Here is a 21916-nt window from a genome sequence, read left to right on the forward strand (position 1 = left end):
TGTAGAATTATGTATAATATTTAGGGAGTATTTTATGTTTTCAAAAAGTGATGGCCCCCCGTAAATATAACGTGGGTCAACCACTAGATCTACATAAAAAATAAAAATAAAAATAAAAATTAATTTTTTAATAGTATATCTCATTCTTTTTCAAAATGATTGTATAGGATTTATATACTCCACTATTATACGTAGCATTACACTATAATACCTCAAGCGAAGAAGAAAAAAAAAATCTCACATTATTGAGCTGAACCCATTTCATCCTAATAAGTTCGTTCCATTTACTTGTCCAAGAAAGTAGATCTCATTCAATCTGTCCATGCTTAAATATTCATCGATTGAATATATTTACTCTCAATATCGGGGTTTCGTTTGTATTTTTATTCTTAATGGATTTGCGGTTTCAATTTTCTTTGGGTTTGCCCTTAGAGATTCTTCTTTTCTCAAAGAGGTATTTATGGTTGGAAAATGTCTTTCAACCACGGAGTTTCATTGCTTTTTGGTGGGAGAGTGATAAATTCATGATTCGTTATATAACATATATTAAGTATTTAACGAGCAATGGTGTACGTATAATTCTTTTATAATTTTCATGTCAAATGAATTGGCAGGAATTGTTTGCATCTTTTGCTCATACAAATTGAAATAATAATGTTGCACGTTTTTCATCTTGATGTTCGTCTCAAATAAATTGGTAAGAAGTTGGGAAAATCTGCAACTTCAAACTTGTATGCAAAAGTAACATGTGAAGAGACAAATAGCAGAGATTGCTCGGAGACCATATATTTACAACAGCTTGAACGTAAATTATAAGAATGTCAGCCAATTATATAGTGCAAAAGACATAACAAAACTTATACGCCAAAAAGATTTTGAAAAATCCTGAATTACAGTTTATGAACAAAGGGTCTGTTTGGCCTTCTTCATCGAGAGGCTGCCAATAATGGAGTCTCGTGGCATCTCAAGGAACAGAGGAGTCGCACCTCACAAAGAGACTGAGTATAGCTACATTCTAATGCTACCCATTCAATGAACTGCATATACAAGCTATATAGCCAACAGTGGCTTATTGGATAACTAGCATGAGACTCCTATTTTCCTAACATAACAAAACACCACAAATGAGCATTGTTCCATAACAACAAACTATGCTTTAACCAAACAATAACGAATTAACTTGGCTTGCCACGTGTTACAAGTTTCTCAACCCCCATCAACAAGGATATACACAACTCTAATATACTACTGAAACAGGTGAGGAAGTATCTATATCAAAGAACTCGATGATAAATAAACTGTATATCATAACAAAAGACAGTGATGGAAATCTGGACAACGATGCACAAGATTATTCAACGCACCCATCCGCTGATGCTATAGCATCCCCCACCTTCTACGGCATGCTGTAATGTCAGCATCACAAGCCTGGAAAAAGTACAGTGTTCCTTTCTACAGCTACATCTTATACCTTTCTCTGCTATTATCATTGCCAAGCAGAAGCCGATATCAGGTTTCTGTCTTTCCAGCCCAACAGCATCGCCCCATCCCTCTCTACTAGCGTATAATGTTCAGAATAACACCTCAGCAGGGTCCCTATCACAGAGTTTACATAAGAGCTTAATGGATATTGGCAGAACCCGGCCATTGTCAATCTAGACTTCCACTTGCCAAAGAGCTCATGGCGCTCCACCCTCTCCTTCCCCTCGCAAGCAATTATGTTCACAATATCCCTCGCCAAACATTGCTGCTCCACATTTACCCGGTCTTTACTGTTTCTTGGAAGGGTGACATCGATAGACTCAAACATTGCCAAGTAGAAGTCTAGAGTTTCTACAAACCTATGGAAGAACGGGGTTGTGTTTGTGTTTGATTCTTGCTCCACCAAAGTGACTACCTTGGGAGACAGTGACTTTACCATTCTCAGCAGCTCATCCCTTGGATTGTTCACATCTACGCTCTCATCAGGAGTGTGGTGGAGCTGCAGGGGAAAGTTTACAGCCAGAGCCTCCCCAGGCCTGACATTAAGTATTTCTGGCGTGACATCTGGAGCAAAAACTGGCACTCCATGAAACTCAACTGGGATGTTAAATTTCTCAGAAATCGCTGCCAACCGTCTCCCTACAGCCTCCAACCCATCACCACGGGCATATTTGGAAACAGGGTCATCGATCCCAGTAATTCGCACATGGGGAGGCCCTCTGGGCCGCGCTGCAAGTGCTTGAAGGAGAGTCATCCACTGGGCTCCTTGAGCAATCTGGAAATCTATGATGTGGATGTGATCCTCATTTCTACATGCATCAGCAATGGCCCCATTGGCTGCCATGTAACCAAATTTCAAGTAGGGGCAGATTTCATACAGGATATGCATGTATGAAAGCAAGTCCTTACTCTCAGGCTCTCTACACCTAAGGGCACGATAAATGTTGGTGCCAGATGCTTCCTTTCTTGCCACAAGCCCTTCTATCATGTAAGCACCAAGACGCTGGATAGGTTCTCCTGTGATAGACACAGCACCTCTAGCCTTTTCCACCAATTTATCAAAATTATCCATCCTGTTCTCAGAGAGAGCTTTAGCAGATGCAATCAGCAATTGCTTAAGACTGCCTGGCGAGAAACTCGGCAAAGATGCTTCATCCATTGATTTGTGACGTTTTTCTCCATGAACAACTTTGTCTGACTGCATATGCCCAGATACGAATGATAGTTGAGACTGAGATGCATGTACCCCCCGTGGCTCCTGGCTCCATGACCTAGATCTTCGGTCTGGTGTCTCTGGTCTGCTAACTTCCTGTGTAGTGGCTTCATCATCATCAGGCCCCATCAAAGCAGTCTCTAATTTCAATAAAGCGTGTCTTATGTTCTGGCTGCAATTTGCATCCCGTATAAAAGAAGCCGGACTAGGATAGAGCTTTTGATCTTCTCGAAGACGGTCCAGAGAAGGATTTAACTGATGATAATAGCTGCTGGTTTCTAATGAAGAGTTACAGGAAGCACTTACTCCTGAGAGATTTTCTGTGGAACTGTGCTGCTCCTGGCTCTCACTTAAATTTGTGAGGCTATCGGTGTCAAACTGAGTTGAAAAGGGTGAATCAGGTGAGTTCCCTAAATCAAATTTCAAGGACCCAAGCAGTCTATTAGGTACGGATGGAACAGTGGGATAAGATGATGTGAAGGATAGGCCGGCACCAGTCACTCCAAGTCCAAAAAACCGGTGCGAGTCCATGCTATGAGGTTCGCATGAGGTGATTTATGTAATAAGAATTCTCACTGCCAATTGGTGGATCAGAAATGAATCAGCCTTGGCCCTTCTCCAAAGAACTACAATCAGCACGTAACAACTTAGGACCCAAAGTCTTTTACCTTCAAGATTATAGATTATAATCAAACTGAAACAACAAACAAAGAAAAACAGATAAGTTATTGTCTTATTTTATCTTTAAAAAAGCAAAATAGAAGTTACCTTCCAAATCAAAATCAATCAGTCTACAAAGTCCCATACCATAATCAAATTTAAGAGGGTTTACACATGAGAGCAATCAGGGGGAAAGACACACGCAGAGAGATAGAGAGAGATTATAATATACAACAAAGCTAAACTGCTGCAAAAATAGAGTTATCATTGTAATACGTTCTCGGCAGTGAATGATTAGTTATGGGATGTCATGACACATATAGTTGTAAAACAACAAGGAGCTGCCCCCAACAAATTGAACCTCCCAACCCCTAAGGATTGACTCAAGTGGTAAAGGCATTGGGCTTGGGGTATGCTCTCCTCAGGTCTAAAATTCAAATCTCCTTGTGAGCAAACAACCTTTATAGGCCATCGGAATGGGGGATTTTCCCCTTGAATTACCCAAGGTGCACTTGCGGGAAACTCCTTACCAATGGCCTGCACCCCCAGGATTATTCAGGACCCTATTCCTAGTCACCCAGTGCCAATAAAAAAATAAAATAAAAATAAAAAATAAAAAATAAAAGAAACAAACAAACAAACAAATTGAACCTCCCAGATCAGGAAGAAGCAAAGAATTATCATGTACTAAAAGTCCAAGACCACCAAAAAGATTCGATCGGGAAAGGTTATTCGATGAATAGAACAGACATACTCCCCTATACGTGAAGAGTTTTGCTGCACAGCTTCAATAGTTGATTAATTAATTCCCCACAAAAGGTGAAACGTCCGGTCGCAAAAATTACAAGATCATGATCATATTTTGAAGTTACAATTTCAGCGGTGAATTTCGTATCAAACTTCACTGTATGGTGTTTACAGCAAGTTAAAAATCAGATTCAACCTAAAACACGGTCACAGAAACAGACATAAACGCTTTTCTGGGTCAGCAGGGTGAACTGATAATTGCATGATGGGAAACGAAAGATAATTAAAAATAAATGAAGAATACAAATAGAAGCCATAATTTAATTTCAACATAAAGCCCATTAAAAAAAAATTAAAATTGCTATGCATTTTCCGCCAACTCATTCAATCAACCCCGAATCTAATCAAACGGGGTTTTATACTGAGACTCTAATTCCAACTCTCAAACACTCTAAAATATGAGAATTCTCATCTTACCACCAAACCATACCAAATACACCAAAAAAGTTGCCAGCCCCTTGGTTGTTTGCCAATAAAGTGTTCGAAATCAGTATTAAAACAGATCCACCACATGCAACTATCCTTGCGTTTTTAGAACCGATCAAAGATAGTACCCACACCCTCTAGAAACCAGGCTCAAGTTTGTTCATTTCGCCCACAGCCCAAAGAAAATCATAACATTTTACAAACAAATACAACAACAACAATGCTCAGAAAATAATAATATAATAAAACAACACCAATAACAACAGAAAAAAGACAAAGCATAAGACACGAGACATACAAAATTTGGTAAATTACTTGAAACTCCTTTGTGCGAGAGAGTAGCGATTATCTGGGTGGTGTTCGCTTGTGCTTTGGTGAAGCTAGAAGTTCCCCAGGCGATTGTTCTTGGGAGTCGAGGTTTGGTTTTCGGAAGGGAAGGATGCTATTTATAGGAAGGGAAGCCAAGAGGGAGTTGACGTTATGCGTTGAATGGGAACCTTGACGATAACGGAGAGACCCAAGGGACCGAGTAGAGCCTACAGGTCTTTATTGTATGGCGCGCGCTGATGGAGCCGGCGCACGTGGTGTAAACGGCTGAACCCGCCGACCACACGTTAATTCCACCCAAGGACTGGGTCGAACATTCGTCGCTTTTCCCCAGCATTTATTATTATTATTATCATTAAAATATTGTTAGTTGGTATCAAACGCGGTTCTCTGAAGTGCGTGGAAGATGAGCTTTGGTAAAAATAATTAAAAATAGGAAAATGCTGGGTGCTTTTTTTTATTTAATAATTAATTAAATATTTTTTAATAATATTATAATTTTTTAAAAATATATTAAATATTTTAAAATGTTAAAAAATAATTGTAAATCCCATAAAATATATATATACATTTTTAAGTTATATTAATATCCATATTAAAATCATGTACAATTAGTTTTGCGCTAATAAATAAATCATATAATCTGATTCGTGCTCTAGAATGACGAAGGTTCTCTAAAATTTTCAAACTGTATTGACTCTTGGTAAACAATTTTCTTTAAATTTCGATTATTATTTAAGGAAGTAGACATTGAAATTAAAAAAAAAAAATTAATAACTTTCTAAATTTTATAAATGGATAAATACTATGTTGGTAAGAATTATAAATATTCATTTTAAAACCTCAATAATTTAATTTGAACAAATATGTTCATTTGATCATTTCTTCATGTAAAATATGGAGCATATTTAAAGTCATTAATTATTCAAATTCAAGTTTAACTCAACAATATCATATTAAATAATGTCATAATAAACTAAAAGTTAAAGTTAAAAAACTCTAGTATTTGGTCATAATTATAATGGCAAAGAGAGTACAAACAAAGAACATATATGTTAATGTCTTAATTTACACAACAGACCAGAAGGGATAAAATAATCATTCTTGGTCATGATGATGATTTAAGTTTCGATATTGTGTTCTTTACATTCATCAATAAAATACATAATAAATAAACAAATAAAATAAATAAATAAAGACACAAGAATTTACGTGAGTTGGCATAACGCTTATGTCCATGGGTTGTTTAAGGGTGAAATTTATTATAATTGGTAATTTTACAATTTCTCATAACTCAAACATCACACAATACAATGAAATAATTTAGAAAATATTCTTTAGAATTGCTATATGTGGTGGAGTTTGAATGTAAGAAGTTTATATGGAGAGTCTCCCTAAAGAGTTTATAGAGAGTTCATTCGATTTGCGAGGGATCTCTTTATTATATAGAAGTTTATTTATTTGAAATGATTGAATCTATCTTATCTTATGAAGATTTTTCTTTTTAGAAGTCTGAGTCTCTTTCATTTTAGAAATATGTGTTTTTCCTCTTAAGAATCTAAGTTAACTTGTTTTATCTCTTTTTTATTTTATCTCGTAACTTAATTTTTGATTTTATCTTTTAACTAAATTATAGGCTGTTGATTTCACTCCCACAATATATATATATATATATATATTTACATTTATATATATGGCTATTCTTTTAAATTTATAGATTGAGATCTTTAGATATTTTTTGTTGAAATTTTAGGTGAAGTTCGGAAAGAGACACGTATATGTTGAGCTATGCAACATTTAAAATAGTATTTATTTTATTCATGTGATATTTGTGACATTATCAAACGCTTTGGACTCATACAACATGTCTCTCTCTAAAATCCATCTAATTTTTAAGCATATAAATATAAATATCATCTTCAACTATCTGAACAAATATAATATGAGTATTTTTTTAATAATATGAATCTATATAAACATATAATATTATGCTTATGTTTTTACAATTATAATATGAGTGATTTTTATCCACTCACCCGCTAATAATGGGTAAAAATCACTCACATTTTTTTTATGTTTTTCCATAAGAAAAACCACCGACTCTTAATGAGTCAAGACAGTAATCTAGATGGGGTTTTTTTTTTTTCAAATATAATAAGTCGGCAGTGACACTACTGGGCCTAATACACTGACACGTGGAGATAAGAATTCTGCTCCTTTTGATTCCTTTGACCAGGCCATTTCGATCAAAAGAAATATTATTAAGTGGAAAAATATTTAAGTTACAAATTCTTTTTATAAAAGTATATTTATAAATTAATACATTATGTTATATTATAAAATAAATATAATTTATCATATAAAATCATATCAATTTATGAATTTATTTTTATATCATGATATCATCTAACTATAGTATTTCTTGAAAAGAGAAATACTACTATACCCCCTATTTTGTACCATTCATTTATTTTTATTCATATGGTATCACAATATAATACTACATGACTTATTAAAAAATTAAAAATATAAATAAATTTTTAGAAAGAAAAATAGAATGAATTTAGAATTTTAGTTCTCATTTTTTTTATATTTTCGATCGTCATTTTATTTTAAATATATTTTTTTATTCTTTTAATAATCTAGTTTGGAGGGCATGCGTGTGAGTCATGTGAATGATTTTAGGGTAGAAATAGAATTCAACTGATGGGGAAATATCATCCAACAATTTTGAATCTATAATTAGGAAAACGTGTGGAAGTAGTGTGCAGAATACCAGTAAGTGTGAGTAATAGCCAAGACAAGATGATATGGAGGTGTGCAAAAGATGGAAGGTTCACGGTCAGGAGTGCTTACTACTTGGCAGGGGAGATGTCAGCTGAACAGAATGGGCAAACCTCTCAAGTTAGGCAGAAGTCTGAACTTTGGACTAAGCTTTGGAAGATAATGGTACCAAGTGCTACTCGAATGCTCTTATGGAGGGCATGCCATGACTCTTTGCCTACTAATCAGAAGCTTGTGCAGAGGAAAATCATAGAGTCCCCCTTGTGTCCTATCTGTGAGACAGAATCAGAATCTGTTACTCATGCCCTCTGGTCTTGCTGTGCTGCCCAAGATATATGGGGCCATAACCTTCTCTGCTTTCAGAAGCTGAAAGTGAGGGAAGTGCCTTTCAAAGAGTTGTGTAAAGACATGTTTGAGGTTCTGGATGACCACAGTATTGCTGTATTTGCTGAAACAGTTTATATGATTTGGAGGAGGAGGAACAGTTTTGTGTTTGAAAACAGGTTCATGGACCCGAATGAGCTGGTAAAGGCTGCCAACCAAAAAGTGAAGGACTACCAGGAAGCAAACCAGACATCAGGGGGTAAAAAGGAGGCCACTACCTTATCTCAATCCAATTGGTCTGCTCCTCCAGATCAATGTTATAAAGCTAACTGGGATGCCTCAGTGGATAAGGCCAATAGTAGAATTGGTATTGGGGTGATTATTAGAGATTGGAAAGGAGGGATGGTAGCTACTCTCAGACATCAAAGGAAATCCTTTCCAGACCCGGTTGTAGCAGAGGCTCTAGGTGCTTTAAAAGCAGTGTCTTTGTGCCAACAATTGCTTATTGATAGAGTCATTCTCGAGGGGGATGCTAAAGTAGTGATAGATGATATAAATTGTGATACAGTCAAGTGGAACACGGGTGGAATGATCATTCAAGACATCAAGCACAAGCTCAACTCGATGGGGGAGTGGTCTGTGCAGTTTATACCAAGGAACATCAATTCAGTAGCTCATATACTAGCTAAGGATGCACTCAAACTCTCTGAGGAGAGCATTGTAATGGGAGGAATCCCTTCTTGTATCCAAGCTTCAATGCTTTAAGATGAATATCAATATGAATTCTTCTTTTCAAAAAAAAAAATTAGGAAAACGTAAAGTACACAATATTTTTTAAAAAGACAAGTTATACTATAATAATGAAGATTTAGCTATAAAAACTATTTAATAGAAAATTTTAATTTATTAAATAATTAATTAACAAATTTTAAAACTTATTTTGAAATTATTCGATCTTAACCCTACCCTTCACTTCCTATTTAAATTAAATATTTCACTTCATGTACTAAAATTCCGAGAGAAATTATGATTAAACAAAATAATTGAGTGCCCATCTCAACATATAAAAAATACGAGATTTAGAAATAGAAAATATTTTAGTTATAAAAAAATTATATAAAAATAAATTCACATATTGATATAATTTGATGTGATATATCAGATTATAAAGTTATTTTTATATTTAACGAATTTTATGAAGCCACATCATTAAATTTATTTTATATAATCTCTTTGTATTTATAAAATATAAGAAGTGACTACTATATCGCCTGCATCATACCACTGGGTGTATTACCCAATTTTTTTTTTCTACATTTTTTTAGTCAGTTTCTTAATCATAAAAAATATATATCAATACATTTAAAATTATTTTCTTATTCTTTAAGTAATATATATATATATATATAAATTATATGAAGAAGGGAGATTTGACAGCCAAATAGTAACAGGATTTATAATTTAGATGAGGGGATGATCAGGAATACACGATATCCCAAAACAAAAAGGAAAAGTGGGCAACAAATTAAGGGGTGAACCCTGATATGAACACGGCCAGATCCCGGCCAACAGAACCGGCATTACCAAGATGTTCTCCACCGCAATACGAACAGCGCCATTAATGTACCATCGAACGGGACTTGACTTTGGTGTTGATATCTAAAGACTAACATTATTATTTAGACTTTACTCTTACTCCAAACAAAAATTCATGATCTCCAACGTCATCCCTATCGTCACACTTTTTTTTTTTAATTTTTTGGGTCTTTGGCAATGAAACTTCAATTCGGAATTACATCTCAATTTTATTTACTTTTTTAAAAAGCTGTGCGTGGGACTGACGTATACTAAAACTATATAAATAAGGTTTTTCAAACTTATATTGTAGCTATAATCATCCAATATGGACTAGATCCATCATTCGAGCTGGCGTTTGCAATTTGGAAATATAAGACCAAGCAAAGCGTGATAATAATACAAAATTCAAGTTGCAACTATCAAATCGAGTGAACCAAATCGTGGGAGTCTTTCTTCATGATTATTTCCTATATATATATATATATATATATTCGAGGAAAATATCAATAAAATGATTAGTCTTTGCCGCGTCTTAAACGATGAAATTAATGCAGACCCTAGTAAGAATAATCTTACTATATATAATTAATAGTACTCCATTAATGTTTCCTTTCTCTAATCATTAATTGCGAGAAAAAAAAAAAAAAAAAAGCGTTGAATGGTACCGTGTAAAATTCTTTATTTGCTTTTGTCATCATCATCCGGTAGATATTTAGGAGAAGGAAAACTAAAGAACACGCCCCTAGAGATTAGAATATATACGAAAATGGGTTCTCCTTTAGGAATATTAATGTTTGATCGCATCTAGAAGAAGATCATTAACATGTCCGAATCATTGGCTTTTTGGATATTATGCAAATTAAGCATGCATAAAGCTTATGACCATATCTCATGAAATAAAGTGGTACAGTTTATATATATACGCGATTGCTTAATTCCAATTCATGAACTTCCATGAACTTTCCTCATTCACAAGGCCATCTCGATTGAATCCAGCTATAACCTTAAAGTCGCGCTCCCACCAGCTGATCATGACAAGTCGCTATATACGTACCCCTTTTTCAATCCCATCTCCATCACATCTGCAAAAGATACCATAAACAGCAAAGTCTATTTAAAAAAGAAAAAAAATATATACGGTATTGCTGATATATATGAACGAAGTTAATGCACAAAGAAAAAATGTAACCTCAATTATAAAAAAGAATAAAAAAAAAATCACTCTCGGACGCAAATGAAGCCTACACGTATGATTAATGTACCTTAAATAAATATATATATATATTATATAGTTTATCGAATTGGATCGATTAATTTTTTTTATAATAACAGATTAAACTCCATTAATTAAAATAAGATATATAAAATTGACTTAAAAATAAATAAATTACAAACGTTAATAACTTTACAACCACATCTAATTTGGATGATAGATTTTTAAAAATTGAAATTTAAGAGATAGTACAATTTTATAATGGCTCTTTTATAACTTTGGATATATATTTTTTCTCCTCTCTATTTCTCTTGAGTCGTCCAAGTGAATTTTCTTTGGTCTAAGATAACAGGACTAATTAATCTGATCAGCTCACTTGTTTTAATAAATTCTCAACAAGAATTATATAAATAGTCAATATATAGAAACTTAACGGTCAACTAGACGCAGCGATTTCATTTGAATGCGTGCGTACGTACGTACTTCATATTATTATAAGTTATTGAAAAATGATAGGGTCACCGCTGGTGGTTGGGGGCCACCGCTGATCTTATTTTATTTTTTTTTAATTTTTTTTTAATGATTAAGTAATTTTTTTATAATATTATTATAATTTTTTTATATTTTTTTTAAAATGTTTAAAAGTATTAAAAAATAATTTTAAAAAAAAATCAAAAAAGTTAAAAAATTTTTTTACCTGACTCCCAGCGGGAGCCACCAAGCACCGTCCTAAGTTATTAGGAGTAACATGTACAGCGTGTTCCTGAGAAATCCACGTGCGCTTTGGTCGACATGAGGGAAAACAACAATTCCCAATTGTCACGTGGGAATGCAAGGTACGTGCATGACAAAAGGCTATTTAACAACGGCGATCCATATGATCATCAATGCATCGTGTGTCATGTCCATCCAATCTGATCAATTTCTGATCCTAGGATAATCCGCACGTGATTTTAAAAAACTCATCATGCACAGTTAACGTTATATATTCATTATGAGTAATATTAAATATCATATTATTATTTAATTTATATTTTATTATATATAATGTAATGTATTTATTATTATTTAATAATAAATAAGTATATAATAAATAATTATTTAATAATAATAAATATGTTATATTTTACTTAATAAAATATAAATAAAATAATAATATAATATATAAAATTTTCCGTTCACGATCCTATATGATACTGTGTGAACCAGATCGATTAATTAACATTATTTACGTGATGGGTCCCTCTGCGCGCAACCAGACAACCTGAGACTCAGAGGGGAGGTCATGAGGATGGAATCAGACAAGGGCCTTTGACCCTGACAAAATGCACATAATTCCTTTGACCAGGCTAGCTCGATCATGCGTGACGTAGATGTTGTGGAGTAATTTAATCGGTTTGGAATTCAACATTTGGTCGTATAGAGAAAGAGAATGCAACTTGGTCTTGAGTAAACAAAATTGTGCCTCACGGTCAGTTCCTGAGGCTGAGAGTGCACTCATGATTCATGAGGTCAAAGGATGTCCGTTGAAGTTGATTTAATATTATTACATTGAATTCGGACCTGGATTTGGATTTCGGATATTATTTTTACAACTTTTAGTATAAATCCGAAGGAGAGATTACGACCAGCAATCTCCGGAGCATCCAAGGCAATGGCCCAGTAATATTCTTAATTAAGATAATGCTGACTGCTGAGTCAGAGGAGACTTTTTATGTTTTGTTTTTTAGTCCGCTTTTTGATATTACTGGGCCTACTACTCTGTTCTCTTAATAGTTAATAATATCAAAACCCAAGCCCACCACTGTATTTACTATTTTTAAGCCCACAACAATTTGATTGGGGCTTAGGACCAGATCCATGCCGGCCAGCCAGCCAGCCCTTCAAACACACGTGATTTTTATTAGAAAGTATCTATTATTTTTCATTTACTAATATAATAAACGCACAATTATATAAAAGTCTGTCGCATCCTTTAATAAATAAATAAATAAATTTTATTTATGTTTTAATTTTTAATGGTACGTACTCATTAATTAGTGTGTAAATAACGTGTTTACACACTAATTAAAGACTAGCATTTTGTTATATTTTTTTTTTTCACGTTATATAGCATAGTTTTTGTTATAATTGATATGGAATTGAAATATTTAACATATTAATTTGTTTTCCCTTGCCATGGATTTTTCTATTTTGATACACCCACGATATATTGATGAGATCGATCTCAATGTCCACTACTTAAGGTATTAATCTTTCTTTTAGTCAAAACACGAACTCTCGACGTTACATGTTCTACCTACTTTTTATAAGCATAAATACAACCAATTGATGACTTATAACTCTTCTTTAATCAGTCCCCCCACAATCGTTGGGGCTGGGAGGTGGATATATACCCTATATATAGAATCATGATCCCCCGAGTTGGGATGAATGTGTCCAGAGAACAAATGCACATGCTCCAGCATGTGTACATGATCACATGCATGGACCCGGTGGCGGGGAAAGAGGCGAGGCAGCAGCTTGCTTCAACCTCATGCCATCATTCATACTATCTTTGCATCCAAGATAAACATGAGCACATTCAATGGCCCATATATATATATATGAATGAGATGGAGTAAAATTTCTGATGCATGATCTCAAAGTTGGAGAATGGTACCTTATTCATGGCAATCCACTGATCCATGCCTTGCACGCTAGAAGCACGTTTGAGATTAAATATACTATGTGCCACAATAATGTTATAAACCAGAAGGTACGAGTAGCAATACTATATATAAATGCAAGTGGTGGGTACCGTGGTTTTGGGGGCAACAGAAAAAGCAGTGGATAAACATGAGATAGACAAGAGTAAAAAAGCTCACCCACTCTCTCAAGCCTAGGCATTGGTGATTGATTAGTAAAACCAAAACAGACCCCAAGTGGGTGGAAAATTTCATGCTTTTATTTCCAATCGTCGTAGGCTGGGAGTGGGGACAGACACTACCGTTTTCTAGGCATCCAAAGGCACTTTTCAAGCTTTAGTTTGGGCTCACTTTGACTGTTCTAGCAATTTGATTAATCAAAGGTTTCCCTGCTTTTTATGCCTCTGTTTTGGTAAAGTGAAAGTGTTTGATGATCCCAACATTTATTTTTATTTTTATCATTTTCAAAGGCAAACCATCACCAAAACATTTTCCGGGCCTGTATATACGGCGTTTACTTTTTGCATTGAAGGCGGCCAGATGCTTGAATTTAAGCATTTGGTTGTGATTTGAGATTTCTCGAACCTTTCTTTGGTTTTCCCGTCAAACATTCTGCCTTTACCTTCTTTCAAGACCCTCCATATGCTTTCAGATTTTTTTTTTTTTTTTTAATCCATTACTTTACTTTATATATTTGTTGTTTTGTATTATTCAATCCGACTTGACCTCCACGACGTAGTGACCATGGATTTTGGGGCAGGTGGGTATCTTCATGATCTGCTCTTTGACAATAGCATCTATTTAGAACAAGCCAAGCGTACGTACCTTATAAAAATAAATAATAATAAAAAGGCTAAAAACGTACTTATTTTTAGCCAATTATATATTAAAGTTATGCTTGCATTTTCAATGAAATAAACAGATGATTTCCCAACCCAAAAAACATCGTTTTCTCCGGTCGGCAAGATTAAATAGAATATATAGTGCTGATATCCTCGCGTGTAATTAGAATGCGACACCGTACCTCCAACTCCAAGAAAAAAAAATAATATATGCATTCTGATAGATACTTATCGTTACGTGTAATCATTACGTGTAATTAGAATGCATCAGTTTTTAACGAAAGTTTGCAATCCGTCGTGATCTCCCCATCAATGAAAACATGCGTTCTGATAGATTTTAACAGGTTTTTAATATTATCATCTTATCCACACCCAAGATAAAATAAATAAGGCCAGAGGAGATACATTGGTACTTCAACAAGAAAAACAATATTTATACTTATAATTTTATGCACATAATTATACATTAGGGCTGTATAGAAATCGACGGGATGGATCGTTGCCAATGCGGACTGATCATCGAAATCATGAGCTGGCTGAAATCGACAAAGAACCGATCGGCCGACAGTATAAAATTAAAAATACCGATGCTAGCAGGTTTGGTTTCGGTATGAACCAAACCTAAATTGCCAAACCAGTCGATTATATATATATATTATACATATATAAACGGTGCATTGTTTTAGTTATGAGTTTTATAAAAATAAAAATAAAAAGATGTGAAACGGCTTTGTTTGGCTTAAAAATTAATAAACTCTCATTCTTCTTATTCCCTCTGTAGGTCCAACTGCACATTCTATTGCTCCCCTCCTCTTTCATAGAGATATCGATGGCAGATCAATGAACCGCATCAACTCACGTTGAGACGGAGGCTGTTAATTTTCTTCCCCTTAATCGATTGGTTTGGTCAATTCTGAGCCTCTCCAAAAGTCGTCAATACAACGTCGGTTTTGAATCAAAATCGCACTGACGACATCGATTTTCATCCCCAGTATACATGTTGTCGTATTAACTATTAAAATCACAAAAATTTTAATTAAAAAATAAGATTGACTCCAAGTTCATACAATATTATGCATAAAATTATATGTATATATAAGCAATTCCGTTGTGGAGTGGTCTGTCTAGTAAAGTCTGAATAACAGCCCTCCATTAGGTGACACGTAGACTGAAACATAATAAATATGTTACACCTCACCACACAGGATCACCACAAGCACTACATAGAAATCGGTATCTCCATTCTCTCGGGTTCATTCCATCTTCATTTCCAAGCTCTCAGGCATCTCTTTGCACCACCATCAATCCTTGCGCCCAATACGACATTACTTTCCACGCCACAACCAAGTATAAAAACTACAAAAGTCGCGTTCTGCCATGACCCCGACAATAAAAATCTCACCAAAAGAAGCTTAAGATAAAGCTATAATCTAGAACTTCTTAAGCATTAGCACCTTCAATTTAGAGTCCATCAAAGTGAGAAATAGTAAGCAATCAAATACAAAAGAAATTTCAGATAAAGAATTCCCGAATGAACTACTAAATTGTTCTCAACAAACTATTGTCAAATACTCAGTTATTTTCCACTGTCATTATCCTATTGACTAAAGACTAGAATACATCGTTATTATCCAAGAGAAAAGGATCAAGAGTGTTTTTTTTTTTTTAATTCTTTTAATTTGGTAAGAAACTCCACAGTTGTTTTACAAGAGTTGTTTTGAAAAGACTCCAAAAAACACAAGATGAGATTAGAAAATTAATGTGCATACTAATTAGGACTTCCCGTCAATCCCCAAAATTAATAACTCGAACTCATTGACACAAAATTAAGAAAAGAAATAATTGGTAAAAAGAAGATAACAAAATCATTAAGAGAGAAAGATAACAAAAATGAACGTCAATAAAGAAATTTTAAGGACAGAGAGAGATTATTGTTTGGGTCTTCATCAACTTTTGAATCGAGCTCTACCATTGTCTGTTGAGAGCCACCCAAGTGGTCTAATTTGCACATGCACCGTAAGGTGCTTTGGCTTATTAGGCCACCCATTCTCCCTTGACAATGTTAGGCGCCTCCCACAGACAACTCATCCCATAATTTTAGCAGCAATTTGCTGCACCGAATTTGGCAACCGTTTGAGGAGAACTCCTCCTATAAATAGGAGAGAGTTCAGTTGCAGAAAGATCATCCTCACTGAGGTGAGAGATCGGACAGAGGCTTGGGGCGAAATTTGGGTTCTGGGGAAACCCAGAACGGAGGCCATTTGAGAGAGATAGAGAGATGTTGTGAGTGTTTGTAAAATTGTACAAACATATTGAAAAATTGAATTTCCGCTTCAGTGGACGAACCACTTAAATATTGTCTCTATCTATTGTGGGTGTGATTTCTGGGCGGCCAGAGGCGCTACAAATGGTATCAGAGCTTCGGTTCGTGCTACCTAGAAAATTACAGTTGATCAAAATTAACTTTTGATTACACCACAATGTTCCTCTCGTCAAGACGGATCCGTAGCCGCAAACGGCGTCGAAAACGGATGTCGGAGGAGCCCGTACGCGCCCCTGGAAGTCGGAGAGTGCGATGCACGCGCCTCAGCCGCACTGGAGGAAGAAGACGAAGTGGGATACACGCGCCACGCGCCCCCACGCGCGGCTGGAGGAAGAAGACGCGTGGAACACACGACCTCACGCGCCCCCACGCGCGACAGATGATGAAGACGCGTGAGGGACACGCGTCCACGTGCCCTCACGCGCGGCTGGGGTTGAAGACGCGTGCAGGGCACGCGCTCACGCGCCCCCACGCACCCTACAGAGGCTCGGCGCGTAACTGCCACGCGCCTCATGCGCTCCCCACGTGCACAAGCTACTGTGGCGCGTGGTGTCCACGCGCGAGACGCGCCTCAGACGCCCTACTGCGGCGCGTGTGGTACACGCGCCAAAGAGATCTGGACCGTCCGATTTTCAGATCTTTGTTGGGCTAGATCTAAGCCATCCGGAGTCCGATTTCAACGATCAAATAGTACTTTCCAACTATTTGGATTATTCTGGACTCATCCGTACGGTGGGAATGTTGAGATTCGCCATCAGTACTGTCTATCTGAACTGTCGATGTGTTGCAGATCATTTTGGACTAGATCTACGCCGGTTGGAGTTCAATTGTGATGATCAAATAGTGTTGACAAACTATTTGGATCATTTCGAACTCATCTGTACGGTGGAAATGTGGAAATTCGCCATCGGTACTATCGATCTAAACTGTCGAGGTGTTGCAGATCATGTTGGGCTTGATCGTAGCCAGTTGGAGTTCCGTCGCGATGATCAAATAGTGGTGGCAAACTATTTGGATCATTCCGGACCCATCCGTACGGTGGGAATGTTGAGATTCGCCATCGGTACAGTCGATCTAAACTGTCGAGGTGTTGCAGATCATTTTGGGCTTGATCGTAGCCAGTTGGAGTTTCATCGCGATGATCAAATAGTGATGGCAAACTATTTGGATCATTCCGGACTCATCTGTACGGTGGGAATGTTGAGATTCGCCATCGGTACAGTCGATCTGAACTGTCGAGGTGTTGCAGATCATTTTGGGCTTGATCGTAGCTAGTTGGAGTTCCATCGCGATGATCAAATAGTGGTGGCAAACTATTTGGATCATTTTGGACTCATCGGTACGGTGGGAATGTTGAGATTCACCATCGGTACATTTGATCTGAACCGTCCACGTGTTGCAGATCAGTTGTGGGCTTGATCGTAGCCAGTTGGAGTCATGATGGACTCATTGGTTTTGGGCTTAATTTAAGCCAGTTGGGATCGTGAAATTTGATGGAGCAAATTTCAGATCATTGGACGATGCTGATTAACTTGTTATATCAGCAGGTTTTGGCAGTCATACAACTCATGGAGCATATTGTTATTAAGAGAAGAACCGCATCGGATCTCGTTGTGGCTTTCTTTGAAAAGCCAGTTGCAAGTAACAAAGTGCAGATGAAGCTTTGGTGTGGTAGTGTGGATACGTACAGTCTAAGGAGGTTCTGTCTAGGAGATTGGAAATTTTAAGTGTGTCCATTGTGACCCTCCAATCTTTCCTGGGAACTGACTTAGTGAGGTACTATTCATTTCTACGGTAAATTCATTAAAGCAGTGTCAGGAAGTAAGGCTTCAAATTTTGTCAGATTTGAGGTGAAGAAACGGTTCAATTTCAGATAAGGCAGAAGGTACTATTGTTGCCCAATAGCATTTGGCGTTGTGGTCAAAAGGTTGGGAGGTCATGAGAATGGCTATGAGTAATTCTGAAAAGAAGTCAAAGTTGAAGTTTCTCAATGTAAGAGATTTTATCCTGGATGAGGAGGTGCGTAGAAGAGATTCTGGCAAGATCTCGAGTTGTTGGTCCTGAATGTTGATTGTAAGGACAGAGGCAAGTCAAGATCTGGACAACAGATGACTCGCTAGAAATTGTGGCAAGACAGACCACAAGAGACTGCTAAAATCAGGAGAAAATTGAGAATGATGCTGTGAATATGATGACTGAAGAAATACATGGCGTTGCATTTCTTGCAGTACACAATGCTATTAAAGATAGCTTGAAGACAGCAGTCATTCAGTAGTGTTTTCTCAAAGGCGTTGAAGGGCAAATCAATCCCTGAAGCCAACAGTGATACTAGCGACTGGTGAAACGGCTAGTACAAGGAGCAGTTTCGGCAAATGGCTCCAAGTCAGTAAATGGAGATACTGGTATTGATGCTAATGTTGTGTCTCTCTCCATGAAAAAAGAGACATGTATATCCTCATGGCATGAGTTGCCATGATAGAGGATGTGTTAATGTTAGCAGGTCCACAAGTTTACACACATGCATTGGTTTGGCATTAATGCAGGGTGTGTGGTGGAAATTCATGTCGATGGCTGATGAACTTCCAGGAGAGCCAAATGTGGAAGTTACACCATAGTTTTCAACAAGGTTATTTTCGACATGGGCCGAAGTGAAATGCTTGGAATTAGTTTATTCTGAGTGGATATGCTTTTATGGTGAAGCATGATAGCGGGAGCTATGAAGATCTTCATTGAGGTGGAGCTTGGCTGTGGGACCAGTCAAAGTCACAAGGTGGAGATTGTTGCTATTGTTGCCAATAGCATTTGGTGTTGGAAGGTCACGAATGATTAATTGGTCTTGGCTCGTGGTAATTGTCGTGTGAATTAGATGAGAAAGTAAAAGGAATCCAGTTTTACTTTTCTAAAGAAATCTCCCTAGACCACGACATGAAGTGCAGGTGTGAGAGATGGGAACAAAACGTCAGATGTTCTAGGGATATCTACACCTAAAGAACTGCCAAGACGATCAGACCTCCATGGTGGTTACTACCTTAAAATGTATCCTGCTGAATGAAGGTAGTGAACTACGGTATGAAGAAAAATCTTGCAAGAAGGGAGATTATGCAAGGATGAAGATAGCAGCAGGATGAAGGGTCAGTCACCCAGATCAGAGATGAGACCTCAGCAACAGGTTCTCTGATATGTGTCAAGGTCTCTGCGAGACCATTGATTCCCAGTGCAGTGGGAGATGTGTTGCCCTATATAGATGTGTTGATTAAGGGCATTGTACGTGATGAACTAAAGTTATGCATCACTTTAGTTAGTCTTCTAAGTTGAAGACATGAGCTGTAAAATTGTATAAGGGATCATGCTGGAGATAGAGCTCGGCATGTTGAGAACCAGTCTCCAAGTTGGAGATTGGTGTGATTGTAGGATTATGGAGCCTGGTTTGAAAGCTGTAAAGGCACCAAGCAGATTGTTCGCTCGGATGTGGCTAGAGCGAAGCAGATTGTTCGCTCGGATGAGCCTAGAGCGAAGCTCAGTTTACTCAGATTGTTCGCTCGGATGTGGCTAGAGCGAAGCAGATTGTTCGCTTGGATGAGCCTAGAGCGAAGCTCAGTTTGCTCAAGGTGTACATGAGTGCGGACTCATGGACTCGAGCAAAAGAAGAATCCTAGAGAGTTGAGATTATGCAATTGAGCACTGGTAAATCTCCTCTGAAGAAAATCCCTTGCAAGCTCCGTAGATGTAGACGATGTTGATGCATTTGAAGATGCATTTGGAAAAGCATTTGGACATCCATTTGAAGACGTACCTGCAGATGCATTGGAGCGTATTCGATAGCAGAAGTCTCTCATGTCAAAGAAAAAGATGTATTCATTTGAAGAATGAATCAGTTTGCAAGCAGCCTGGTATGGTACACTTGGGTGGAGGGGGTGATTGTTGAGAGCCACCCAAGTGGTCTAATTTGCACATGCACCGTAAGGTGCTTTGGCTTATTAGGCCACCCATTCTCCCTTGACAATGTTAGGCGCCTCCCACAGACAACCCATCCCATAATTTTAGCAGCAATTTGCTGCACCGAATTTGGCAACCGTTTGAGGAGAACTCCTCCTATAAATAGGAGAGAGTTCAGTTGCAGAAAGATCATCCTCACATGAGGTGAGAGATCGGGCAGAGGCTTGGGGTGAAATTTGGGTTCTGGGGAAACCCAGAACGGAGGCCATTTGAGAGAGATAGAGAGATGTTGTGAGTGTTTGTAAAATTGTACAAATATATTGAAAAATCGAATTTTCGCTTCAGTGGACGTAGGCAGTTGCCGAACCACTTAAATATTGTCTCTATCTATTGTGAGTATGATTTCTGAGCAGCCGGAGGCGTAACATTGTCTAGGTCGAGCGTCGTGCGGGATGAGGGGGTCGAGATCTTTGTTTGTCGGAGATGGAATGAAAGAAGTGGGAGACAAATGGAATACGAAGGAAAGAGGGAGGATAGAGTCTCTAATGAAGTGTATATAGATAGAGATTAATTATAATAAACGTCTTACCTGGCACAAGCCCATTAGAGGGCTTCTCTTCTAGATTTAACAGAGTCAAGCAGGATTTCTCATATATAAAACTACTCCCTCAATGTGAATCATTGCAAGTAAAATACCTGAGGTGGACAGCGTAGGCTGATGGGACTCAATCCAAGATAATAATTCATTATTTTTTAATTTTGAAAAAGACAAGGTTCGCAGTCGTTTTATATGGAGGTCACATGTGGGGTTCACTTTCCAACAGATTATGCTCTCTCTCTCTCTCTCTCTCTCTCTCTTTTTCTTTTATTCTTTTTTTAAAATTGACTTTTGATCCATCAGATTAGGTGTGTGTTTTTTCTTGGAGAGGAAAAAAATAATAATAATAATAAAGAAAAGAAAAATGAAAAAGATTAGGTGTGTTTGGTACTTTGGTTGACAGTTGCTCACTACCGTTCTCAAAACTTCATACCTATTAACCGCCTCATATCAACAACCATTGCATCAGATCAGAAAATAATCTCATCAATCCAACAAAAACATCTCTTTCATTACTTTTTTCTTCACAAGTTATGAGTATGTGATTTTTATTTATTTATTTGTTTATGAAAATTCAATACTTTCATGAGTTTCACATGAGATCATGTGGGTCTCCAAATAATTCCTGTTTTGATTCACTGATCAATTTTCATACCAACAAATGCTATGAGTCCTTCTAGAATTATTAAAACATCTCTCGAAAATACATCTCGAAC

General features: G+C 36.8%; 1 protein-coding gene across 5 annotated transcripts; it reads right to left on the minus strand.

The window, feature by feature from the left end:
* Positions 1-848: 848 nt before the first annotated feature.
* LOC122281444 (chitin-inducible gibberellin-responsive protein 1-like) lies at positions 849-5074 on the minus strand. 5 transcript variants are annotated; one of them, XM_043092923.1, is made up of 2 exons: positions 4904-5074; positions 849-3321 (listed from the first exon to the last, which is right to left on the minus strand). In XM_043092923.1, exon 2 carries the CDS (start codon positions 3224-3226, stop codon positions 1487-1489), a length of 1740 nt encoding a protein of 579 aa, XP_042948857.1. In that variant the 5' UTR covers positions 3227-3321; positions 4904-5074; the 3' UTR covers positions 849-1486. The 5 variants fall into 5 exon arrangements, with proteins under 5 accessions (XP_042948857.1, XP_042948854.1, XP_042948856.1 ...); XM_043092920.1 differs by having other exon boundaries at positions 849-3389; XM_043092922.1 differs by having other exon boundaries at positions 4887-5074.
* Between the last annotated feature and the right edge of the window lie 16842 nt (positions 5075-21916).

Source organism: Carya illinoinensis, chromosome 11 (genome assembly GCF_018687715.1).
Source record: "Carya illinoinensis cultivar Pawnee chromosome 11, C.illinoinensisPawnee_v1, whole genome shotgun sequence".
Lineage (NCBI taxonomy): Eukaryota > Viridiplantae > Streptophyta > Magnoliopsida > Fagales > Juglandaceae > Carya > Carya illinoinensis.